This window comes from Carcharhinus amblyrhynchos, chromosome 32 (genome assembly GCF_965287045.1).
Source record: "Carcharhinus amblyrhynchos chromosome 32, sCarAmb.v2.hapA, whole genome shotgun sequence".
Classification (NCBI taxonomy): domain Eukaryota; kingdom Metazoa; phylum Chordata; class Chondrichthyes; order Carcharhiniformes; family Carcharhinidae; genus Carcharhinus; species Carcharhinus amblyrhynchos.
Window position 1 is genome coordinate 23,572,246 of NC_137355.1, and position 27,553 is coordinate 23,599,798.

Sequence of the window (27,553 nt, forward strand, 5' to 3'; positions counted from 1 at the left end):
ATGTTAACCTTTATCTGAACACCCCTGTACTACATTTATAAAAATAATGTTAAGTAATGTTAATACGTTGTTTCCAGTATGTCTGTATTGTATGTGCTTTGTGTGTGTTTGTATGTGTATTTACATATATGTGTGTATGTGCTTTGTGTGTTTATGCGTATGTACATATATGTATGTATTTTGTGTGTAGTTGTATGTACATGTGTGTTTGTTGTGTGTATGTACATATATATGTGTGTATGTGCATGTGTGCCCATGTTTATGTTTGCACTTGTTATTCTGAGCTGAGGCTGTTTAATTGTTGCCTCACATACTCCAGGGATCTGGGCAGACAGATTGCTGAAATAACTGGTACATTCCTGCCTAATCAGAGATCAGCTCAACACATCAATCAACTGAGAGACAGGGGCTGGGAGGCCAAGGACACATGTTCCAATCCCAACAACCACAAAATCCAAACATAGCTGCTGCACTGGAGACAGATCTTTGGTGATAAGGATGCAGAGGCTCAAGATGAACAAATAAATAACCAGGTCAGACTGATACAAGATGTCACTTGCTCCCACTCAGCGTACTCTCTGGGTAAAGAGGTCTCTTCTGAAATTTCTATTCGATTTATGAGTGATCATCCTATGACCTTCTTCACATTTACTCATGGCTGACTGTTCATCGCCGAGACTGACTTGTTTGCACCACTACAGAGCAAGCTGACTGGGTCCTAAAGGACAAGGTGGGACTGCAGCAGGTGCTGAGGGAACCAACAAGAAGGAAAAATATACTTGACCTATTCACCAGGTGTACCTAAAAATTATGTGTAAACTGTGAAGCCATGCAGAAGACCACAGGACTACATGCATAACAGCATAAACAGCAAGTGATAGGCAGAGCTAAGCAATGTAACAACCAATGGATCAAATCAAAGCTCTGCAGTCCTGTCACACTCAGATATGAATGGTGGTAGATCATTCATTGGAGGAGGTTCCACAAATATCCCCATCCTCAGTGATGGAGGAGCCCAGCACAGCAGTGAAATAGACAAGGCTGAAGTATTCTCAACAATCTTCAGCCAGAGGTGCCAAGTGGATGATCCATCTGGGCTTCCTCCGGAGGTTCCTAGCATCACAGATGCCAGTCTTCAGCCAATTCGATTCACTCCACGTGATATCAAGAAACAGCTCAAGGCACTGGGTATTACAAAGACTATGGGCCCTGATAACATTTCAGCAATCGTACTGAAGACTTGTGCAAATTACTGTAAATGCTGGGATTTGAAACAAAAACAGAAAATGCTGGAAATTCTCAGCAGGTCGACAGCTTCTGTGGAGAGAGAATAGAGCCAACAGTTTGAATCTGGATGACCCTTCATCAGAGCTGAAGACAATAGAAAATAGGACGATATTTACACTGTTAGAGGGTGGGTGGGGAGGAATTGACAAAGATGACAGGAAGACAAAGGGAACATAAATGGTAGTGATCATGGCTAAGAAGAGTGCTAATAGCGGCATTAAGAGATCAGAATGTGTTAATGGCAGGACGAAGGTAAGCAGAGTGTCAAAGGGCAACCTGAGACAGAGAACAGGTGGCCCCAGTGGAGTGAGGGGAAGGGAATCCACGGCTGTTCCAGTGCAGTTACAACACTGGCATCTACCCAACAATGTGGAAAATTGCCCAGGTATATCCTGTACACAAAAAGCAGGACAAACCTAACCCGGCCAATTCCTGCCCAGTCAGTCTCCTCTCGATCATCAATAAAGTGAAGTAGGGGCTCATCAATAGTTTGGTCAATCATCACTCGTTCGACAATAACTTGCTCACAGACACTCAGTATCAGTTCTACCATATCCATGTTCCACCCATCTCCCATGCCTCTGCTCTCACCGCCCCCCTCCCTTCCAGAACCAGGGTAGGGTCCCCTTTTCGTCACTTTTCACCCCACCAGCCTCCACACACAAAGGATCATTCCCTGCCATTTCTGCCAACTCCACATCTTCCCCTCACTCCCCCTGTCAGCATTCCTTCTGGGACACCCTGGCCCACTCCTCCATCACCCAACACCTCACCCCCTGCCCACGGCACCTTCTCATGCAAAAGGTGCAACACCTGCCTCTTTACGCCCTCCCTGCTCGCTGTTCCAAGTCCAAAACAGCCTTTTCAGGTGAAGCAATGCTTCATGTGCACCTCTTTCAGTCTGGTCTAGATTTAGACATTAAGACATTAGATTCATTTCATAGAACATAGAACATTACAGTGCAGAACAGGCCCTTCGGCCCACAATGTTGCGCCAACCAGTTAAAAAAAAACAATGCCCTCTAACCTAAACCAAACCCTTTCCATCCATAAACCTATCCACGGATCTCTTAAATGCCCCCAAACTTCTTCCATCATTTGATCTTTCCATCCGTCTAAGAAGCTCGATCTCTGTCTCTATCCTGCTGCTGCCGTGGATTCCCTTCCCCTCACTCCACTGGGGCCACCTGTTCTCTGTCTCAGGTTGCCCTTTGACACTCTGCTTACCTTCGTCCTGCCATTAACACATTCTGATCTCTTAATGCCGCTATTAGCACTCTTCTTAGCCATGATCACTACCATTTATGTTCCCTTTGTCTTCCTGTCATCTTTGTCAATTCCTCCCCATCCCCGCCCTCCCCCACCCCTGCCCTCTAACAGTATAAATATCATCCTATTTTCTATTGTCTTCAGCTCTGATGAAGGGTCTCCAGACTCGAAACGTTGGCTCTATTCTCTCTCCATGGAGGCTGTCAGACGTTCTGAGATTTTCCAGCATTTTCTGTTTTTGTTTCAGATTCCAGCATGTGCAGTAATTTACTTTTAGTTCTTGCCTTCATTATAGCCTTAGTTCAAACATGAACAACACATATGAACTCCAGAGGTGAGGTGACAGTGACTGCCCTTGACAGCATTTGGCTGCGTCTGGAATCAAGATGCCTGAGAAAAACTGGAGTCAATGGGAATTGGGGAAAACTCTCCACTGGTTGGAGTCATAACTGGAACAAAGGAAGATAGGTATGGTTGTTGGAGACCAACCATCTTCAGCTGCTCCATCAATCCTTCCAGCATAAGGTCAGAAATGGGATGTTCGCTGATTATTGCACAATGCTCAGCAGATTTGCAACTCCTCAGATAATGAAGCAGTCCATGTCCAAATATAGCAAGATGTCAGCAATATCCAGGCCTGGCTTGACCATCTGCAAGTGACAGTCACGCCACACAAATGCCAGACAATGACCATCACCAACAAGAGCGAATCTAATTGTCACCCTCTGACGTTCAATGGTATTACTTCTCTGAATCTTCCACTATCAACATCCTGACGTCTTACCACTGACCAGAAACTGCACTGGACTAGTTGTATAAATACTGTGGCTGCAGGACCAGGTCAGAGGCTAGGGAACACCACCACTTGCAAACTCCCCTCCAAGGCACTCACCATTGCTGTTCCTTCACTGTCACTGGGTCAAAACACTGCGACTCCCTCCCTAACAGCACTGTATCTACACCACATGGATTGCTGTGGTACAAGAAGGCAACTCAACACTACCTTCTAATGATAATTAGAGATGGGCAATAAATGTTGGCCTAGCCAGCAACCTACCCATATCCCATAAATGAAAGATAAAATCAGACCTCTTAGTTTCAAGGCCATCCCTTATTGTTCTCTTTTTTAGAGAAAAGAACCCCAGGAGTTCATCCTTTCCTGAGGCTTTAACCACTCCACCGAGTATTATCCTTATACATCTGAACTGCATCCTTTCCAGTTCCTCTGTGCTTAAAGTGGGAATAGGGTGTGTACATGGAATTAGGGTGTTGCCTTTTTGGTGGATTAAACACAAACACAGATTGGCTGAGCCGAATGGCCCGTTTTAATCCTGTAATTTCTGTTTAATTCCACAATCACTGCCCAAATCATCAAGTGGTCAGCACCACAACGCCAATGAGCCAGGCAGTGCAGTACAACACTGCCCTCTTCTGGGCCTTGGGGCAAAAGCAGGTTACAGCAGAATGAACACAGTAAGAAGTCTGGCAACGCCAGGTTTAAGTCCAACCGATTTATTCAATAGTAAACTCACAAGCTTTCGGGGTTTGCCCCTTCGTCAGGTGAACTGCTGATGAAGGGACAAATCCCGAAAGCTTATGAGTTTACTATCAAATAAATCGGTTGGACTTAAACCTGGTGTTGTCAGACTTCTTACTGTGTTTACCCCAGTCTAACGCCGGCATCTCCACATCATGACAGCAGGATGAGAAAGGGGTTTCACATAAATCATAAGATGTAGGAGCAGAAGTAGGCAATTTGGTCCATCGAGTCTGATCTGTCATTCAATGAAATCATGACTGATCTGATGTAATCCCCAACTCCACTTTCCCGCTTTATCTCCACAGCCCTTGATTCCCTTACTGATTAAAAATCTTTTTATCTCTGCCTTGAACATACTTACCAAGCCAGCCTCTACAGATTCCACACATTCACTAGAGAGAAGAAATTCCTCTCTAAATGGTGACCCCTTCCTCTGAAATTATGCCCTCTGGTCTTAGACTCTCCCATAAGGGAAAACAACCTATCAGCATCAGCTCTGTCAAGCCCTCTGAGAATCCTATATGTCCCAATGAAGTCACCTCTCATTCTTCTAAACTTCAGTAAGAAGTCTCATAATACCAGGTTAAAGTCCAACAGTTTATTTAGTAGCACGAGCTTTTGGAGTGTTACTCCTTCATCAGTGAGTCATCTGTGCTACCAAACAAACTAGTTGGATTTTGACCTGGTGTTGTGAGACTTCTTACTGGAAGAATGCAGAGGAGGTAGATCTTAACATAAATCAGCAATGTTGTTACCGGTGCTGCCACTTTGAAGTTTAATATGCTAGTTAATGCCATTTCTTAGTTACACAAGTTTTGCAACACAGAGGGCCCATTACCACCTCCACTGAAAGGGAGCATCACTGGCTCATTTCTACTGTCTCCTGCTAAAATTATAAAATTTGGTGCTTCCTTGGGTTCTTTTGATATTGCTAAAGTATACAGGTAGAATTTGTCAAAGAAGGTGAAGGGGGTTATCCTGACTGACATGGTTACAATAGCAGGTACTCACCTCGGAATTCAGTATGACTAGGAGAATGAGCACAGAGTCTGCAAAGGAAGGTTATCTACTAGAAGAAGGATGAGGATGAGGGAGAGAAAGGGTTTCAGCAGAAGACCAAGTCTGTTTGTCGTATAAGGGTCTGACACAAATCGGGTTAAGGTGGGACTGAGTATAGTACTGCCCACATAGTAATGTAAGACAGCACATGACCTGCACCCAGGATTGAGTACCAGCAAGCATGTTGGCAGCTCCCAGTTTGTACCCTTTACCTAATGTTGGTAAATCATCCTATTAATTAACAAAGACTTGCTGTTATCCTACATATAACTACAAAGACTTCTTCAGACATACCAAACTATAACCAACACTTTACAATATGGTGGCAGCTTGAGGAGAAAATACAAAATCTCACAGAAAATGCAGAGAAAAAGATATTAAAATGCTGGAGAACTGAGGAAAAATTCAACAAAGCAGTCTGACCTGCAAAGAAGCTCCGGAAGCAGAGGCACAAAGGGAAAAATCACCAGGAAAAAGCTTTAAAGAAAGGATTGGCAGCTTACGGCAGAAATTTAAAATTCCTTACTGCAGTGGAAAATTCCAGTGGAGCTCTTTTGAAGTCTAGCTTCAAAACCCAGAGTTCAGACTGAGCAGGGTGAGCTAAATCTTTCAAAACTCCAAGCTACAGAAGTTCTGAGAAACCTTCAAATAATTCAGAGTCAGAAGTGAATTTGAAAAAACTTGCTACTAAAACCCAATCCCTAAGTTAGCATGGCATCCCAGCTCACTCCAAATAGAAAAGAATATTATGTAAATAATCCAGGAGAATCACAGCTTTGACACTCATCCAAGAGAAAGCAAAAACCAGGTGTCAACAAATTTGCAATATTAAAGTTCAGAGCAAGAGAACTCTGCAGGCAGTTGTGTGAAGTAGCCATTGTGGAAAATTATTCTCAAGATGAGTATGATCACCAATGTACCAGAACCTGCCAAGATTGGGAAGCACGGGGAATCCCTTTGTCTCCATGTGAATAGCATTGCCATCTTGAAATTCAGAGCACTCTTAAAACAGAAGCTACACTTTAAAGAATTTAACCATTGATCAGAATTCCACACTTCCAAATCAATTCAGATTAATCAAAGGCCAGAACACTCAGATTGGAGAAAGACAAAAAGATTCCTAAGATGCAGTTTCACTTCAGGTTTAAACAAAAAGTCATAAAAAGAACAGGTTAACACACTGCTTTACTCCTGAAATTGGTTTAAATTTCAAATGGCATTATTGCAAGACTGGGAATCAATATATCATCCGTTAAAATCTTTCGACATTGGTTTTAATCTAAGAAGTAATGAAATACTCCAAAGAGCTAAATTTCACATTTGAGTCCAGCAGCCAGGAGAACCTGTTGAATCATAGAATCCCACAATGCAGAAAGAGGGCATTCGGTTTAAATTAAAAAGTTAAATTAAAAGTTAAATTTTATTTATTAGTTACAGGTAAAGCTTACATTAACACTGCAATGAAGTTACTATGAAATTCCCCTAGTCGCCACAGTCCGTGCCTGTTCGGGTCAATGCACCTAACCAGCAAGTTTTTCAAAATGTGGGAGGAAACCTGAGCACCTGGAAGAAACCCACGCAGACACAGGGAGAATGTGTAGACTCCACACAGACAGTGATCCGAGGCCAGAATTGAACCCGTGTCTCTGGCACTGTGAGGCAGCAGTGCTAACCACTGTGCCATGCTGCCCTTTAGACATAGGAGCCAGTGTAACAGTCCAATCAGACAAAGAACTGTGGCTGGTGACCCAGTGACTGACACCCCAAGATGATGCAGGAGACTTTTTGCTCCTGGTAAAAGGGAGCCTGCAGGGAAGACTGAAAGACACAAATGAAACAATCCATGAGACTCACTTTGTGATCCACAGCCTTCAGTGTTCATTACTAAACCACAAAGCCTGTGTTGGACTCAACCTGCTACAGCACATTCACAAGATCAACCAGCAAGGGCCTGGCTCCAAATACAAATGTGAGTCCCACAACTCTGCACAGTAGTGGGGTGACTGAAAAGCACATGTAGGATCACACAGAGAGGGCACAAACCCAAGTGCTTATTCACACCACCCATCCACTCTGAAGCAGCTGCAGCAGTAGCTGGGTAAGATGATAAACGTGGGACTAATGTGCCCTGTCACCAAACCACCATATGGTGTTCCAAGATGGGCCCAGTCCCAAAACCACCCAAATTTGCGTCAAGCTGACACAGCTCAGAAATGTACATCCCGTGACCTCAGTGGATATAAGCGTGACAAAAGGTATTTTCAAAAAGCAGCTTTTTGCACCTCCCTCTTGATGATGATGATTCTGGGGGGCATCACGGTTGCACAGTGGTTAGCACTGCACCTCATAGTGCTTGGGACCCAGGTCACTGTCTGTGTGGAGTCTGCACATTCTCCCCATGCCTGCATGGGTTTCCTCCAGGTGCTCTGGTTTCCTCCTGTAGTACAAAGATGTGTAAATTAGTTGGATTGGCCATGGTAAATCCATAGGATTATGGAGATAGGGCGAGTGGGTCTGGGTAAGATGCTCTTTCGGTAAGTGGGTGCAGACTCAATGGACTGAATGGCCTCCTTCTGCACTGTAGGGACTCTATGGTTCTATGACTGCTAACAATATTCATTACCCCATCGGCAGATTCTGCTATAACTGCCTTTCATTTGGAGTCATGTCAGTGACTGAAAAATTCCAACTCACAACATTAGTCATTGGGGTTGACAGGGTGTCATTAATCACATGAACAATTATTGGTTCGTGGTGGATGAAGATGACGAGAGACTCAGAGCAGAAGCAGGGCTGATACTGAGTGACAAACAGGAGTTTTCATTTTGATTCCTGGGTCACATGGCAGCCACAGTGACATCAGGTCAGACCCACAAAGGCTGTGGGTCGGCAAGTTCACAACCCCAGCCTCAATTCAGATCTCCAGTGATTCTCGGGATGGTGAACCAGCTGGGTCCTGATGCTATGAGGCAACTATGTTAACCACTGTGCCACTGTACCGCCCAGCAACTGGAGAGAATGAAGCAGCTTGGTAAAAAAACTTTACCGAATTTAGGACAGGTCACAGAAGCCTTGAGACAGTTGCTTAAGGAAGACCAGGCATGGTGCTGGGACTCACACCCAGAGCAGGCTTCCAGTTGCATCAAGGAGATGCCACTCTCCATGGACATTCTGGCCCACTATGACTCACTCCTGCTTATCACCATCCCAATGGATGTTTCGTCCACAGGCCTGAGAGCAATCCTGTTCCAGGAACCACTGGATGGAAATCATCACCTGTTGGACATGGAGAGGAGGGAGGCCACCATTGCTGTCACCTGGGCCTGCGAGAAGTTTTCAGACGATATCATTGGCTTGACAGTTATAGTCAAAACAGACCACAAGGCATGAGTTTCCTTAATGGATGGGAGAGAGTTAGCAACAAAGTCTACCAGAAACCAGAGGTTTGACCTGTGCCTCATGAGGTGCTCCTATGAGAGGAAATATGTTCAAGGATAAAATCTGACAACAGCAAATACACTCTCAAGGGCCACAGTGGGACTGCCAACAAAACAGGATGTCAATCTCATCAAAGAACTGTGGGGTTCATATCCACAGATCTCTGAAGGTTGCCACTCAAGTGGATAGAGCCGTGAAGAAGTCTTATAGTGTGTTAGCGTTTATTAACGGGGGTTTGAGTTTAAGAGCCATGGGGTTATGCTGCAACTATACCGGACGTTGGTGAGACCACATTTGGAATATTGTGTTCAGTTCTGGTCACCTCACTATAAGAAGGATGTGGAAGCATTGGAGAGAGTGCAGGGGAGATTTACCAGGATGCTGCCTGGTTTGGAGGGTTGGTCTTATGAGGAAAGGTTGAGGGAACTAGAGCTTTTCTCTTTAGATTGGAGGAGTATGAGAGGGGACTTAATAGAGGTTTATAAGATGATGAGGGGGATAGATAGAGTGGATATTCAGAGACTATTTCCTCGGGTGGATGTAGCTGTTACTAGGGGGCATAACTATAAGGTTCATGGTGGGAGATATAGGAGGGATGTCCGAGGTAGATTCTTCACTCGGAGAGAGATTGGGGTGTGGAATGGATTGCCTGCTGTGATAGTGGAGTCGGACACTTTAGGAACTTTCAAGCGGTTATAGGATAGGCAAATGGAGCACACCAGAATGATAGGGAGTGGGATAGCTTGATCTTGGATTTGGATATAACTTGGCACAACACTGAGGGCTGAAGGGGCTGTTCTGTGCTGTACTGTTCTATGTTTCTATGCAAAGAACAGGAAACATATTCCCAACTGACAAGCAGTCACCTGTCAGCAACCACACAAACACTCCCAACAAATCCACCAAGAACAACTGCACAATGAGAAGCGTGTCTGAATCCACAGATACTGCTAACAAGGATGGTCACAGCAGAGATCAAACAGAGGGCCATGAAAACCTGGTCCAAACAACCAAATCACTTGACAATTAAAGATCTTGTGGTCTCTGTGCTACTAATCGCAGGCACCACATGTTCAGCTCTGAGATATACCATGACTGCAAGGGTTTCTCTCTCTCTCAGTGTCCAGCTGTTGGGGCCATACGACATGGTTGCTTCACAGCATCAGGGATCCAGGTTTAATTGTGGTTTTGGGTGACTGATTGTGAGGAGTCACAGAGGAACTGTCCCCCAGTGAGAGTCAGCACCTCCTTGTCTCCACTATCACACGGTGTTGATCATCCTCAACACCGGTGCCCCACAAGGCTGCGTTCTCAGCCTCCTACTATACTCCTTATACACCTCTGACTGTGAGGCCAAATTCCCCTCTGATTCGATTTTCAAGTTTGCTGACGATACCACCGTACTGGGTCGGATCTCAAACAATGATGAGACAGAGTACAGGAATGAGATAGAGAATCTGGTGAATTGATGCAGCAACAATAATCTCTCCTTCAATGTCAGCAAAATGAAGGAGATTGTCATCGACTTCAGGAAGTATAAAGGAGAACATGCCCCTGTTTACATCAATGGGGATGAAATAGAAAGGGTCGAGAGCTCCAAGTTTTTAGGTGTCCAGATCACCAACAACCTGTCCTGGTCCCCCCGTGCCAACACTATAGTTAAGAAAGCCCAACAATGCCTCTACTTTCTCAGAAGACTAAGAAAATTTGGCATGTCAACTACAACTCTCACCAACTTTTACAGATGTACTATCGAGAGCATTCTTTCTGGTTGTATCACAGCTTGGAATGGGCTCCTGCTCTGCCCAAGACCGCAAGAAACTACAAAAGGTTGTGAATGTAGCCCAATCCATCACACAAACCAGCCTCCCATCCATTGACTTTGTCTACACTTCCCACTGCCTCGGCAAAGCAGCCAGAATAATTAAGGTCCCCAATGCACCCCAGACATTCTCTCTTCCAACTTCTTCCATCAGGAAAAAGATACAAAAGTCTGAAGTCACGTATCAACCAACTCAAGTACAGCTTCTTCCCTGCTGCTGTCAGACTTTTGAATGGACCTACCTTGCATTAAATTGATCTTTCTCTACACCCTAGCTATGACTGTAACACTATATTCTGCATTCTCTATGAATGTTTTGTCTATATAGTGCACAAGAAACAATATTTTTCACGGAATGTTAATACATGTGACAATAATAAATCAAATCAACTCAAATCAAATAGGGTAGAGCATAGGCCTGGATAAGATGCTCTGTCGGAGAATAGGTGCAGATTCAATGGGCCAAATGGTCTCCTTCTGCACTGTAGGGATTCTGTGATTCTATTTGCAGGGTTGGAAAATTTTAAAAAGGTAGCTGACAACAAGTAAAAAGCAACTCTGATAATTTCCTTGTTAAGACCCAGACCAGAAACACCAAGATGTTTTATGAAGTTAGCCTAGACTCTAGGTTTTAATATTTTGATTTTGGCATGAGTAAGTGTAAAAAGCTTCACTCCAAGTAAGAATCAAGGGACCCACTAAGAAGCTTTTATCAAACAAAGTTATTTAAGAATGCAGTTAAAATATAACAAAAAAAAGCATAACTTTTACTAAACACAAGACTCAAACATAACACTATATTCTCCTAACAGCTAGTTTTCTCGACTGTCCCAAGTTAAACACCATTCCACAGACATACATTGTTCTTCAGATTTAGCACAGAAATAAGTATGCTGATGTGATGCTAGATTTGCAGCTTTCTAACACCGGCTGTGAATTGGTCCTTTAAATGTTGGATCAATTCTCTCAGGCTTCCCAGTCTTGGAACTTTGGTGAGAGAGAAACACTGCCTTCTTTCACCAGCTTCAAGCAGCTTAGAGATGAAACTAAAACTGGACTTTTCTCTGAAGCAAAGCGGTCCCCAGCCACATGATATAAATTGTCAATCAATGCTCAATCAAGCTTCACTCAGCAATCACCAAAGGACCATTAAAATCACAGAACACTGCATTAGTCCAGATTAAAATCAACATGATATCAATTATACTACCTCCGCTGCAATAAAGGACACTAGTCACAGACAACACGGCACCAAAAAATATAGGGCTTGCTTGAAACATCCAGCAGGGTAACATGATTACAATACTTTTTTTTGAAGACACTGTACCATCACACTTACATCATACGGTCAGTTTAAGACCAATATCCTGAGACCATCACTATTCCCAACTGAAATTAATGCCCAAAGCCCTACAACAATTAGAATACAACAAAGACTCACACACAACTCCAGGGATCTTCCGCAGACATGACTTTTACAGCACTGGCCACGGGCTTTGATGCGTCTGAGAGATGGTTTCAATTTTCCCTGGCTGACAGGTTCTATAGTACCAGGTGATGTAGCACAGCTTGGAACCACCCTGAGGAGAAATAAAATTTCAATCACACGAATTATGAGGTTGCAGGAAGTTCACTTCTCTGTCTGAGGAAGGGTTAGGAAAATTGGTGGAGAACAATGTATGCTTTCATTTATCTCTGATAATCACTAAACTGTCTGTTCCTGATGGTGCTGACTCTCACTGGGATCCAGTTCCTGAAGGTGCTGACTCTCACTGGGATCCAGTTCCTGAAGGTGCTGACTCTCACTGGGATACAGTTCCTGAAGGTGCTGACTCTCACTGGGATACAGTTCCTGAAGGTGCTGACTCTCACTGGGATCCAGTTCCTGAAGGTGCTGACTCTCACTGGGATCCAGTTCCTGAAGGTGCTGACTCTCACTGGGATCCAGTTCCTGAAGGTGCTGACTCTCACTGGGATCCAGTTCGTGAAGGTGCTGACTCTCACTGGGATCCAGTTCGTGAAGGTGCTGACTCTCACTGGGATCCAGTTCCTGAAGGTGCTGACTCTCACTGGGATCCAGTTCCTGAAGGGGCTGACTCTCACTGGGATCCAGTTCCTGAAGGTGCTGACTCTCACTGGGATCCAGTTCCTGAAGGGGCTGACTCTCACTGGGATCCAGTTCCTGAAGGTGCTGACTCTCACTGGGATCCAGTTCCTGAAGGTGCTGACTCTCACTGGGATCCAGTTCCTGAAGGTGCTGACTCTCACTGGGATCCAGTTCCTGAAGGGGCTGACTCTCACTGGGATCCAGTTCCTGAAGGTGCTGACTCTCACTGGGATCCAGTTCCTGAAGGGGCTGACTCTCACTGGGATCCAGTTCCTGAAGGTGCTGACTCTCACTGGGATCCAGTTCCTGAAGGGGCTGACTCTCACTGGGATCCAGTTCCTGAAGGGGCTGACTCTCACTGGGATACAGTTCCTGAAGGTGCTGACTCTCACTGGGATCCAGTTCCTGAAGGTGCTGACTCTCACTGGGATCCAGTTCCTGAAGGTGCTGACTCTCACTGGGATCCAGTTCCTGAAGGCGCTGACTCTCACTGGGATCCAGTTCCTGAAGGTGCTGACTCTCACTGGGATCCAGTTCCTGAAGGTGCTGACTCTCACTGGGATACAGTTCCTGAAGGTGCTGACTCTCACTGGGATCCAGTTCCTGAAGGTGCTGACTCTCACTGGGATCCAGTTCCTGAAGGTGCTGACTCTCACTGGGATCCAGTTCCTGAAGGTGCTGACTCTCACTGGGATCCAGTTCCTGAAGGTGCTGACTCTCACTGGGATCCAGTTCCTGAAGGTGCTGACTCTCACTGGGATCCAGTTCGTGAAGGTGCTGACTCTCACTGGGATCCAGTTCCTGAAGGTGCTGACTCTCACTGGGATCCGGTTCCTGAAGGTGCTGACTCTCACTGGGATCCAGTTCCTGAAGGTGCTGACTCTCACTGGGATCCAGTTCCTGAAGGCGCTGACTCTCACTGGGGGACAGTTCCTGAAGGTGCTGACTCTCACTGGGATCCAGTTCCTGAAGGGGCTGACTCTCACTGGGATCCAGTTCCTGAAGGTGCTGACTCTCACTGGGATCCAGTTCCTGAAGGTGCTGACTCTCACTGGGATCCAGTTCCTGAAGGTGCTGACTCTCACTGGGATCCAGTTCGTGAAGGTGCTGACTCTCACTGGGATCCAGTTCCTGAAGGTGCTGACTCTCACTGGGATCCAGTTCCTGAAGGTGCTGACTCTCACTGGGATCCAGTTCCTGAAGGTGCTGACTCTCACTGGGATCCAGTTCCTGAAGGTGATGACTCTCACTGGGATCCAGTTCCTGAAGGTGCTGACTCTCACTGGGATCCAGTTCCTGAAGGTGCTGACTCTCACTGGGATCCAGTTCCTGAAGGTGCTGACTCTCACTGGGATCCAGTTCCTGAAGGTGCTGACTCTCACTGGGATCCAGTTCGTGAAGGTGCTGACTCTCACTGGGATACAGTTCCTGAAGGTGCTGACTCTCACTGGGATACAGTTCCTGAAGGTGCTGACTCTCACTGGGATCCAGTTCGTGAAGGTGCTGACTCTCACTGGGATCCAGTTCCTGAAGGTGCTGACTCTCACTGGGATACAGTTCCTGAAGGTGCTGACTCTCACTGGGATACAGTTCGTGAAGGTGCTGACTCTCACTGGGATCCAGTTCCTGAAGGTGCTGACTCTCACTGGGATCCAGTTCCTGAAGGTGCTGACTCTCACTGGGATACAGTTCCTGAAGGTGCTGACACTCACTGGGATCCAGTTCCTGAAGGTGCTGACTCTCACTGGGATACAGTTCCTGATGGTGCTGACTCTCACTGGGATCCAGTTCCTGAAGGTGCTGACTCTCACTGGGATCCAGTTCCTGAAGGTGCTGACTCTCACTGGGATACAGTTCCTGATGGTGCTGACTCTCACTGGGATCCAGTTCCTGAAGGTGCTGACTCTCACTGGGATCCAGTTCCTGAAGGTGCTGACTCTCACTGGGATCCAGTTCCTGAAGGTGCTGACTCTCACTGGGATCCAGTTCCTGAAGGTGCTGACTCTCACTGGGATCCAGTTCCTGAAGGTGCTGACTCTCACTGGGATACAGTTCCTGAAGGTGCTGACTCTCACTGGGATCCAGTTCCTGAAGGTGCTGACTCTCACTGGGATCCAGTTCCTGAAGGTGCTGACTCTCACTGGGATACAGTTCCTGAAGTTACAGGTCTCACCGGGATACAGTTCCATTGTTTGTAAAAATAATTGTGATGTAGAAGGGAGAGGTAGGATGCTATTATTATTGGCAATGGTGAAAAAAACTGTATTTATTCATATAATTTAGTCGTTTAGATTAAAATGTTGCAAATGTTGAAGATTGTCAGTGTTAAATCTGTATGAAAATACCTTTAAATATTTGATCAGCAACTATAGCAGGAAATGATTCACATTGAATAATTCAGGTAGCATGGAAAACGAGAGCCAGTTTTACAGAAATGTTTCTTTCAGCATTCAATAAAAGGACAAGAAAGTTTATTCTTGATTTAAATATGAGAAACACTAATAGGAAATCAATCACAACAGAAACAGAGGATTAAGACCTTTGCGTTAAAGCCTGTATGTACCCTCAGATTTTATAGAATTCTTTTCAATACAATATGTTTTAAAGATAATGACTGTATATCACATTGATATTGTCAGGGTAGATACTGCTGCAAAACACAGTCAACACTGAGAATCTGGGGCACACTCACCACAACATCCTTTTGTGAGGCAGCACTGAGCTCCTGTTTGATGGAGTCACTCCCAGTGAGATCTGCAGAACACTCAGATATTTCTGATACTTCATTTCTTCTATGTTCATAACAATACTGCATCAAAGCAGACTAAATGGGCCTCTCAGCGCTCAGCAGCTGCCATTCCAAAGCTGCTTCAATTCTTTGCAAAAGCTTTTCTCAATGAAAAATTGACACACACAGAAATTCACTGAGGAATTGTGAAGACGAGAGAAGCAATGGCCACCAGCAAGCTGGTCCAGGCTGTCAGCAATGATCAGTCAGTCTCAGAACACAGTTAATCCTGCCTGTAGCATTCAACATCAACCATCTCCTCAGTTTATTAATCCAGAAAGGTTTTTGCAGCAGCTTCTGGGCCTAGGGGTGATTGTCCTTGATTGAGACGAGAAATCAAAAATGTGGATTTAGGAACTGCGTGAATCAAAAAATTAAAAAATCAGAATCTGAGCGATCTGGAACACGATAAATAGTTAATGAAATGGAAAAGCAGATGGCACAGTCTCCACACTGGCATTTAATGAAACACTTTATAATTCTCAACCACCATTCCTGTGCCTCCTGACTTAACATTCAGGTAAATATTTCAAAAGCCATTATGCAGAGTCATTGTGTAAAGGAGGATGCCATTCAGTCCATCAAGTCTATGCTAGTTCACTGTACAGTAATCCTGTCAGTTTCATTTCCAAGGCCCTGCAAGTTTATTTCCTTCAAGCGCCTATCCAATTTCCTTTTGAAATCACTGATCCCCTTTTCCACTAGCAGATGCAGCAGGATCAAGGTCATTACCGCTTACTGTATTTTTGAAAATGTTCTTCCTCACATCCTCCTGCAGCTCTTCTTGAAAATCTTGAATCTGTTTTTCCTAATCTTTAAGTGATCAGTGAATTGGAACTGCCTTTTCTTTGTCCACCTGATCTAAACCTCTAATCTGCATAATTGTTCTCTGAATCTCTTTTGCTGCAAGGAGAACAGCCCCAGCTTCTCCAACCTACATCATAGCTAAAATCTCTCAAACCTGGAACCATTCTGGTAAATTTTCTCTCGACTTTCATATCTTTTCTAAAGTGCAGTGACCAGAATTGGGTCCAATATTCTAGTTGTGACCTTTAAAGGTTCAGCATAAATTTACCGATTTTGTACTTAATACTTTTGTTTGCAAGGTCCAGAATCCCATGAGCTTTGCTAGCCACTCTCTAAATCTGACTTCCCACCTTCAAATGTTTAGGTACATGCTCCCTGAGGTCCCTCTGTCCCTATACACTCTTTGAAATTGTACCATATAGTTTCTCCCTGTCCCCTCTGCAAAAATGCAACACCTCCCATTTCTCTGCATTAAATTCTATTTGCTATTTGTCTGCCCATTTGACTAGTCTATGTCCTGATATCACTGCTACTTCTTGTAGCTGCTCCAACCAGAAGGTCTACTCTCATGCTATGTCACACTTACCTATATTGCACCATTCTCACACATCAACTATAGCTCATGTGAGGAAAATGAAAGTCTTAACATTTCTTTCTGCAATATCATTTTCATATTGTCATATACTAGGCAGGAAGCTTAAGTGCGTATGACTGGTTTTATTGAATTGGAGACATCAAACTACAAAGTTCAAACATCAATAAAGAAGGAGTGAAGGCAAATGGTTTGAAATTGTAATGAACAGAAAATCAGGAGAGCTTGAATAGGAATTTATATAAAGCAAACCAAAGACATGGGGCAGGATTTTATGGCCTTGCTTGTCCCAAAACTCTGCCCCAAAGTGAACAGGCCAATCCACGATCAGCCCCTCATCTGCTCTGATTCCTGCGTTGGCAGGATGGTAAAATTCTGGCCATAGTTCAAAGCTGGGTTTTGTATTTCAATGGGAACATATACAATTCGAAGATTATAAATAGATGAGATAAATAGTGCAGGTTTACTTTTAAAATATAATAACCAAGAAGTTAAAAAAAAGGGTTGAATCAATTCTGGGAAAAAGAAATTTCTAAACAATTGTGGTAACAATAAAGAGAAAGGTCAAAGGGATAAAAACAGATTGAAGGAGAGATCCCTGCAGCTTTTCAGCTCTGATCAGATCAGAGTTCTTCTTGCTCTTGCAATTTCAATAATTTATTCATTGAATCCCTGGAGGGCATTCGGGGGCCATTCGGCCCATCAAGCCTGCACCATCTCTCCACAGAGCATCTTATCAAGGCCCGCTCCTGCCTTATCCTCACAACCAAACATCTCTACCTGACTATTCATCCTAACCTACACTCTGGGATACCAAGAGGTAAGTTAGCATGGCCAACCCTCCTAACTTGGGAGGAAAGCAAATCACCCAGAAGAAACCAATACAGACATAGGGGGAATGTGCAAACTCCACTCGGAAACTCATCCAAGGCTGGAATCGAACCTGGCTCCCTGGCATTGTGAGGCAGCAATGCTAACCAGTGTGCTACTGTGCCACCCCATTCAATTACCGTATGATTTTTGGAATTTTTAGCACACATCTTAGCAACCACATTTCAAATGTCTCTGTTATCTTTCACAGATCTTTACTTATTGTCCACATTTCTGAGACATACAGAAAGTGGATAGAATGAAGAATCTTGTGATGTTTTTCCTTGTAATAAGCTCATTTTTCTTGTTATTAACACATTCTTTAACTTTACAAAATTACTTTGGGCTATCTTTATTCTTCTAATTTTGGCATCACATCAACTATCTTCTGTTATCATTTCTCCCAAGTAGAAAAATTGAACAACTTCTTCCTTTGTGACCCCATCCACTTTAATCTTTTCTCCGGTTTCTTTGAATAATATTCCTTCTGACCATCATTGTTTTTGTCTTTTGCTGTTTATATTCTATCCATATTCTAAACTTCTCAATTTCACTAGATCTTCAATACTTTGTCAGGATTTCCTGATTCTACAAGTAGCATTGTGTAATCAGCGTATCACAAGCATCTACACACTCCAACACTGACACTATGGCGTTTACCATTTGCAGTGTACTGCAACAACCCACCAAGCTTCCTCCAAGAGCACCTTGCAAATCCATGACTACTATCATCTTGAAGGACAACAGCAGCAGACGTATGGGAACACCACCACCTGGAGGGTTTCTTCAAGCCACTCACCATCCTGACTTGGAAATATATTGTCGTTCCTCTTCTGTCACTAGGTCAAAATCCTAGAACTCTCTCCCTAAAAGCGCTATGGGTGTACCTGCACCTCAGGGACTGCAGTAATTCAGGAAGACATTTTAGAACCACCTTCTCAAGGGCAATTAGAGATGGGCAATAAATACTGGCCAAGCCAATGATGCCACATCTTGTGAATGAGTTTAAAAAGTTTATTATGTCCTTGCCTCCAATTTATATCCTGAAAGTACATCTAATACACTGTTTGTCACTCCTCCAACTTTGTTTTATTTGCAAAAACAAAGGTCCCGAAGCCTGTTGCTGCACAAGTTCTGGAGGCCTCGACTCAGTTTTTAGCAGGTCTGTCAGATGGTGTAGTTCAGGCACAGAAGAACCCTGATGCAGCATAGAAAGCAAGAAAGCTTGGTATGTTCCTGCTCTGCCCAAGACCACAAGAAACTACAAAAGGTTGTGACTGTAGCCCAATCCACCACGCAAACCAGTCTCCCATCCATTGACTCTGTCTACACTTCCCGCTGCCTCGGCAAAGCAGCCAGCATAATCAATGACCCCACACACCCCAGACATTCTCTCTTCCACCTTCTTCTGTCAGGTAAAAGATACAAAAGTCTGAGGTCACGTACCAACCGACTCAAGAACAGCTTCTTTCCTGCTGCTGTCAGATTTTTGAATGGACCTACCTTGCATTAAGTTGACCTTCCTCTACACCCAAGCTATGACTGTAACACTACATTCTGCACTCTCTCCTTTCCTTCTCTATGAACGGTATGCTTTGTCTGTATAGGACGTAAGAAATGATACTTTTCATTCATGATTCTCTGAATTAAATAATTTCTCCTCATTTATCTCTTAAATTAGTGACCCCCTTATTTTTAAACAGTGACAGTTTTAGATTCTCCCACAAGAGGAAAGATCCTTTGCACATCCACTCTGTTTATATCCCTCAGGATCTTATGTATTTCAATCAAGTTGCCTCTTGGTCTAGTGAATGCAAGCTGTGTTATTATTGTCACATGCGACAATAATAAATTAAATCAAATCAATCATGATGGCTTGTAAATAATGCACAGTATCAATTAATATTAATTTTTAAATTAATTAATTAGATTTTGTATTTATTTCAAAACAAAAGTTCACAGTGCATGGATGGGAATTTGGCAAAACAGAGAGTAGGCATAAATGAGACCTTTTCTGGTTGGCAGGATGAAACAAGTGGTATGCCATAAGGATTAGTGCAGGGACCTCAACTTCATTTAAATGACTAGGAGAAAGGGATCATAGGTTTGATTGCTAAAGTTGCTGATGACACAAAGATGGGTAGAAAAGTAAGTTGCGATGAGGACATAAAGAGGTTATAAAGAGATACAGATAGGCTAAGTGAGTGGGCAAAAATCTGGCAAATGGAGTATAATGTGGGCAAATGTGAAATTGTCCAATTTCAAAGAGAGAATAAAAATGGTGAGAGATTACAGAGCTTGCGATGCAGAGGGATCTGGGTGCCCCAGTGCATGAATTGCAAAAGGTTAGTATGTAGGTACAACAAATAATGAGGAATTCTAATAGAATGTTATCATTTATTGCGAGGGGAACTGAATACAAAAGGAGGGAGGTTATGCTTCATTTGTACAGGATAGAAGTGAGACCACATGTGTAGTAATGTGTGCAGAATTGGTCTCCTTTTTTAAGGAAGGATGTAAATATGTTGGAAGCAGTTCAGAGAAAGTTTACTAGACTGATAGCTGGAATGGGAGAGTTGTTTTATGAGGAAAGGTTGGACAGGAGAGGCTTGCATTCACTAGACTAAGAGACAACTTGATTGAAATACATAAGATCCTGAGGGATATAAACAGAGTGGATGTGCAAAGGATCTTTCCTCTTGTGGGAGAATCTAAAACTGTCACTGTTTAAAAATAAGGGGGTCACTAATTTAAGAGATAAATGAGGAGAAATTATTTAATTCAGAGAATCATGAGTCTTTGGAACTATCTTCCTCAAAAGACAGTGGAAGTATTTTTAAAGCAGAGCTTGATAAATTCTTGATAAGTGGAGGTGAAAGGTTATCATGGATAGACAGGAATGTGGACTTGAGGTTACAATCAGATCAGCCATCATCTGACTGAATGGCAGAGCAGGCAGAGGGACAGAGTGGCCCAATCCTGCTCCCAATTTCTATGTTCATCTTTATTTCTTATGTGCCTTCCGAGTGGAGGCAGGTACACCCCAATAATATGCTACTGCTGATGGTGACATCGAACTTACTGTTGCTCACTAAAGTAGATGGAGACCTTATCTACGGGTGAGTGCCGTTGCGTCCCTTGGTCAGCTTTGTCCTTCCTGCGTGATGATTTGCATTCCTGCACCTCTCTGATGGTCTTTTCAGAGGACAGAGACTCCTTGGATCGGCAAAAATGTGGAGCTGAAAACAGAAAAAAAGTTTTAAAAAATGTTTCCTCCCAAAACTCAGTCTTCCTTCCCTACCTTTAATAGTAAATAAAGAATCAAGTAGAATGTATAACCATAACCTCCCTGAGACTCAGACTGCTCCAAAAACCTGGTGCTGTTGAAGTGTGTTTCTATTACTGTAGCTATTTTACTGAATCATTATCTCATTTTAACACCACTATTCAATTATCCCACAACCTTTTAAACTCAAGGGATACGAGCCAGCTTTATGTTGTCTTTCTTCATGTTTTAATTTTTGGAGCCTGGAAATTATTATGATCTCAGATGATATTACCACTGGACAAGCAGATCTCAAAGAGAAACTGACTTGGTAGTCCCTAACTTTTAATCTTTTGATAACCATGGAGGGCAGTAACTTACTAGATTCATGGGAGTCTGTTGATGAACTTTTAAGAAAAATCATTTACATTTAAACAAGAAAAATAAACTACATAAAGCTCATCAGAAAAGTTGGAAAGATTTCAATAAGATTTCACTAAGAAATGAGTGAAATTAGACTATTCCTCCACCTCAGCTCTACCTTTCCAAAAGCATACAAATTGGCAAAAATAACACAATTGACAATTTCTATCTAATTCCTGTTAACTTCAATTTTGCTCGGGCTCCTTGATGCCACACTCCATCATACGCTGCCTTGATATTAAGAGCAGTCACTCTCACCTCACCCCTGGATCTGAGTTTTTTTTGTCTATATTTGTAGCAAGGCTGTAATGAGGTCAGAAGCTGAGAAAGCTGAACTGATATTTGATGAAGATTCTGACTGCATTTTCTTAAAATTATCAAAAGAATCAGTTTGGATTATGTCAGGAACTTTGTAGAACCTGTAATTGCAGAAAAGTTTCACTCCTGTAGATGGAGTACATTACACTGTACATACGACTGTGGGCCACACAGGGTTCCCTGTTGAAAGCTGTGCCTCATAGTAACACAGGTTCCTGCAGCTTCTGGGTCTCTACTGAACTCCCCTGGAGCTGAGAAGGGAACGACTAGCAGAGTCCCTCAGCACCAGGTTTAGAGCCTGCTGCTTTCTGGACTGTGAGAGTTTGGATGCCACATGGTGCAGTTTCACAATGAGCCACTGAGCTGCAAAGTGTAGATATGAATAATTCATCAGCAGCTTAACATTTAATTAAATGTGATGTAATGAGGTCACACTGATAAACACAAACGACAGCCTCTGGTGCATCACTTACAGGCCTGTCACCTGCTCCATTATTTTGCTCCAAAGTTTATCTTTCTCAGAACAACATTATCAAGGCAATGCTAAGTAAACACCAGTGGTTCCCAAAGAGTTTACTGTGGCATTGCTGTAACATATTGGTGTGTCATGAAGACCTCCCACAAGATTGCCGCAAAAAAAGTTTAAAATGTTTCAAAACTTCTTGGTCAAAAAAAATGAAAGGCAATGGGATGCTGGGTAATATGGCAAACAGGATAAAAAATTGGCTTCGTAACAGGAAACAAAAGGCAATGGTCGACGGATGCCCTTACAAAAGGAAATTTGTTTCAGGTGGTGTTCAGCAGGGCTTTGTGTTGGGACCCTTACAGTTTGTGCTGTATATTAATGATGTAGACGTGAACATGGTGGGGGGCGGGGGGTTGGAAAATTTGCAGATGACACAAAGGTTGGCCGAGTTGGAGATAGTGGAGAGGATAGCTATAATCTGCAAAACAATATAGCTGGGTTGGGAGGTAAAGTGGCAGATATATTTTAACATAGATAATGCATTTAGGATGGTCAAACAATTATAGGTAATACACAATAAATGGGAATATACTAAGAGGGTTAAATGAAGTGAGAGATCTCGGTATACAAGTGCACGCGTCCCAAAGGCAGCATTTCAAGTAGGCAAGGTTGCAAGGAAAGCATATGGAATGCTGTCCTTAATAGGCATATAGAATATAGAATATAAAAGTAAGGATATAATTTTGGAATTGTATAAAACATTGGTAAGGCCACGACTGGAGTATTGTGTGCAGTTCTGAACACCACATTACAGGAAGGAAATAATTGCTCTGGAGACAGTGCAGAGCAGGTTTACAAGAATGTTGCCAGGGCTAGAAAGGTGTAACTACAAAGAGAGATTGGATAGGTTAGGGTTATTTTCCTTGGAACAAAAGGGGATGAGGGGTGACTTGAGTGAGTTATACAAAACTATGAGAGGAAAAAATAGAGTGGACAGGATAAAACTGTTTTCCACAGCCGAGAATTCTCAAAACAGGGGACATAGATTCAGGATAAATGGCAGTAGGTATAGCAGGGACCTGAGAAAGAACTTTTTTAAACAAAGGGCAGTGGGTGTCTGGAATTCACTGCTGAATTGGTGGTGGAGGCAGGGATCCTAAACTCTTTTAAAAAGTACCTGGATCTGCACCTTAAGTGATGTAAGCTACAAGGCTGTGGGCTGAGTGCAAGAGAGGATTAGAAAAGGCACCTGGGTGTCATTGGGCTGGCTTGAACAAGATGGACTGAATGGTCTGCTCCTGGGCTGGTATATGGTTCTATACAATTAAAGTAAATACAGCCTGGTCTTCACCTCTGCAGTTGGAATCTCCAATACCTGCCTCATCTTGGGCCTCACGCACATGTGCTGGCTGGGAAAGAGTTTCACACGATTTAGATTTTTTATGTTGGTCAGGCACATGGTCAATGAGACTTGAAACTGAATACAACAGTTTCATATACCAGCGCAAAAAACATAAACTCAAAAAGGAAGCAAAAACTCTGGGAGATGCGAGAGATGATGTGGAGATGCCGGTGCTGGACTGGGGTAAACACAGTAAGAAGTCTCACAACACCAGGTTAAAGTCCAACAGGTTTATTTGGTAGCAAAAGCCACTAGCTTTCGGAGCGCTGCTCCTTCATCAGATAAGTGGGAGTTCTGTTCACAAACAGAGCATATAAAGACACAAACTCAATTTACAAAATAATGGTTGGAGTGCAAGTCTTTACGGATAATCAAGTCTTAAAGGTACAGACAATGTGAGTGGAGAGAGGGTTAAAGCACAGATTACAGAGATGTGTATTATCTCCAGTCGGGACAGTAAGTGAGATTTTGCAAGCCCAGGCAAGTCATGGGGGTTACAGATAGTGCGACATGAACCCAAGGTCCGGTTGAGGCCGTCATCATGTGTGCTTGGCTATCAGTCTCTGCTCAGCGACTCTGCATTGTCATGTGTCGTGAAGGCCGCCTTGGAGAAGGCTGACCCAAAGCAAGAGAGACAGACAAAGCAACAGGGAGAAATTAAAAACAAGATTCCTGTAAAGGAAGAAGTCAAATAAAATAAATGGTGTATCTCAATTTGTCTTTGTGATATAAAGGTGTGCCATGACATATAAAAAGTTGTGAATCACTGGTACACACTACTGAAAACATTTAACGTGTGAGAGGAGTGATCCCCAGTCTTAGGTTGTTTGTGCAGAGACATGCTTGCTCTGTGATTGAGAAACATAAGAAATAGGGGCAGGAGTCGGCCATCTAGCCCTTCGAGCCTTTCCCGCCATTCAATAAGATCATGGCTGATCTGAACAAATCTAATGTTTCAGGTCTGTATGACTCTTCAGAACTCCAAAGACTCATATCCACTCGAACTGTGATTTCTGTTTCTGTTTCTCTCTGCACAGATGCTGCCAGACTGATGAATTTTTCCAGCATTTTCTATTTTTATTTCCGATTTCCAGCATCCATAGTAACCTCCTTGCTCTTATACTCTATGTCACTATTAATAAAGTTCAAGATACCATATGCTTTATTAACCATGCTTTCAACCTCTCCTGCCAACTTCAACAACTTATGCAGTTATGCACCCAGGTCCTGCTGCTCCTGCACACCCTTTAGAGTTGTATCTTTTATTTTGTATTGTCTCTCCAAGTTCTTCCTACCAAAAAGAATCACTTCATATTTTCCCTCATTGAGTTCCATTTGTCACCTGTTCACCATTCCACCAACTTATCTATATCTTTTTGAAGTTCTATAATATTCTTTTCAAATTTCACATGACGACGCTTCCAAGTTTTGTGTATACAAAATTTGAAATTGTGCCCTGTAAATCGAGGTCATTAACATAGATCAGGAAGAACGTGGGTCCCAATATTGACTCCTGGGAAACACATTACAAACTCTCCTTCGGCCCGAAAAACATAAGAAAATAAGAAATAGGAGCAGGAGTAGGCCATCCAGCCCTTCGAGCCTGCCCCACCATTCAATAAGATCATGGCTGATCTGTCGTGCCTCAGTTCCACATTCCCGCCCTCTCCCCATAACCCTTAATCCCCTCGCTTATCAAAAACCCATCAACCCGCATCTTAAAAATATTTAGCGAGGCAGCCTCCACCACCTCAACGGGCAGAGAATTCCAGAGATTCACCACCCTTTGAGTGAAGAAGTTCCTCCTCAACTCCGTTTACATCCATCCATTTACCAATACTCTCTTTCCTGCCACTCAGCCCATTTCATTTCCATGTTGTTACTTTTCCTGAGCTATACTTTTGTGCGGCATGGTAACAAATTTCTTTTGGAAGTTAACTTGTTAACAATGACTGATTTAACTGGTGAACAGTTTAGCGATAAGTTTGCATTTGTAATGAAGAGTTCCATCTGAATCATGCAACTGTGATTTTCTCTGTCAGGTGAATTCAGCACTGTATCTGTGTGATCTATAACGAGTACTCGGGAGCCCAGCATATCTCACCTTCACAGTCCACAGTGAAGCAAGGGAGTAGACTGGGACAGACATCCTCCAGCGCAGAACAGAAGAAAGAAAATGCATGGGGACCCTTCAAACAAAGCTTCTCCACAAAGGCTTCTGTCTGTTGGCCTCTACACTTGAGGGATATAATTTCCTGGTATTCTGCCAGAGAGAATACCTTGCAATGCAACAGGGGCAGCAGGATTTTGTTGATATCCAGCTCTCTCCTGATTCTCTCGTAGTGATTCCTGAGCAGCCTGATGTTCCTCTCTTGTACCCATGATGTCTGCTTGATTCTTCTCTCTGGCTTGCTCATGTCATGGGACATGTAGTCACTAAGAAATGAAATAAAAATTTCTTTGGGGGCTTTAGAATTATGCTGATCAGCAAATAAAATGCACATTATTTGACAGTTGGTATGAGTGCCACATTGTGAGATCTGTTTACAATAGAAGGCTGCACAGAGGCTGAAGCAGCTAAACACGGTGAGCCCACTCTGTGCTCAATGGCTAAGAGGATTATGACAGCTTCAGGATTTTGAATCATTCTCACCCACCATTGATTGATTAAATCTGACACATTGCATCAGGAATCTGCATTCCTTGGTCAGTCTGACCTGAATCCATCTTCACCATTTAGAGAAGGGAAGAAGTGGGAAGTGAAAATATGTTCCTCAATGAATTTGTTCTCCAATTCTTTACGGTCCTCTTTTAAAGGACTTGGAGTACAAACTCCACTGACTCTCATTGGGTATGGGTCCCACACACACTGACTCTCACTGGGGTACGGCTCCCATACACACTGACTCTCACTGGGGTACGGGTCCCACACACACTGACCCTCACTGGGGTACGGGTCCCACACACACTGATCCTCACTGGGGTACGGGTCCCACACACACTGACCCTCACTGGGGTACGGGTCCCACACACACTGACTCTCACTGGGGTATGGGTCCCACACACACTGACTCTCACTGGGGTACGGCTCCCACACACACTGACTCTCACTGGGGTATGGGTCCCACACACACTGACTCTCACTGGGGTACGGGTCCCACACACACTGACTCTCACTGGGGTACGGGTCCCACACACACTGACTCTCACTGGGGTATGGGTCCCACACACACTGACTCTCACTGGGGTACGGGTCCCACACACACTGACTCTCACTGGGGTATGGGTCCCACACACACTGACTCTCACTGGGGTACGGGTCCCACACACACTGACTCTCACTGGGGTACGGGTCCCACACACACTGACTCTCACTGGGGTATGGGTCCCACATACACTGACTCTCACTGGGGTACGGGTCCCACACACACTGACTCTCACTGGGGCACGGGTCCCACACACAGTGACTCTCACTGGGGTACGGGTCCCACACACACTGACTCTCACTGGGGTATGGGTCCCACACACACTGACTCTCACTGGGGTACGGGTCCCACACACACTGACTCTCACTGGGGTACGGGTCCCACACACACTGAATCTCACTGGGGTACGGGTCCCACACACACTGACTCTCACTGGGGTACGGGTCCCACACACACTGACTCTCACTGGGGTACGGGTCCCACACACACTGAATCTCACTGGGGTACGGGTTCCACACACACTGACTCTCACTGGGGTACGGGTCCCACACACACTGACTCTCACTGGGGTACGGGTCCCACACACACTGACTCTCATTGGGTATGGGTCCCACACACACTGACTCTCACTGGGGTACGGGTCCCACACACACTGACTCTCATTGGGGTACGGCTCCCACACACACTGACTCTCACTGGGGTATGGGTCCCACACACACTGACTCTCACTGGGGTAAGGGTCCCACACACACTGACACTCACTGGGGTACGGGTCCCACACACACTGACTCTCATTGGGGTATGGGTCCCACACACACTGACTCTCATTGGGTATGGGTCCCACACACACTGACTCTCACTGGGGTAAGGGTCCCACACACACTGACACTCACT

At 44.0% G+C, this 27,553-nt stretch overlaps 1 protein-coding gene across 5 annotated transcripts in view; it reads right to left on the minus strand.

The window, feature by feature from the left end:
• The window catches only part of tjp1a (tight junction protein 1a), a 222,131-nt gene extending 196,121 nt beyond the window's left edge, over positions 1-26,010 (minus strand). For 4 of the 5 annotated variants that reach the window (XM_080216273.1, XM_080216272.1, XM_080216271.1 and 1 more), the window contains exons 1-3: positions 25,558-26,010; positions 20,662-20,818; positions 11,857-11,995 (exon numbers count right to left, since the gene is read on the minus strand). In XM_080216273.1, the coding sequence (XP_080072399.1) occupies positions 11,857-11,995; positions 20,662-20,818; positions 25,558-25,957 (696 nt within the window). In that variant the 5' untranslated portion in view covers positions 25,958-26,010. Of the gene's footprint in view, positions 1-11,856; positions 11,996-20,661; positions 20,819-25,557 lie in introns of those variants that run through there. The other variant, XM_080216277.1, reaches the window with a different exon arrangement.
• Between the last annotated feature and the right edge of the window lie 1,543 nt (positions 26,011-27,553).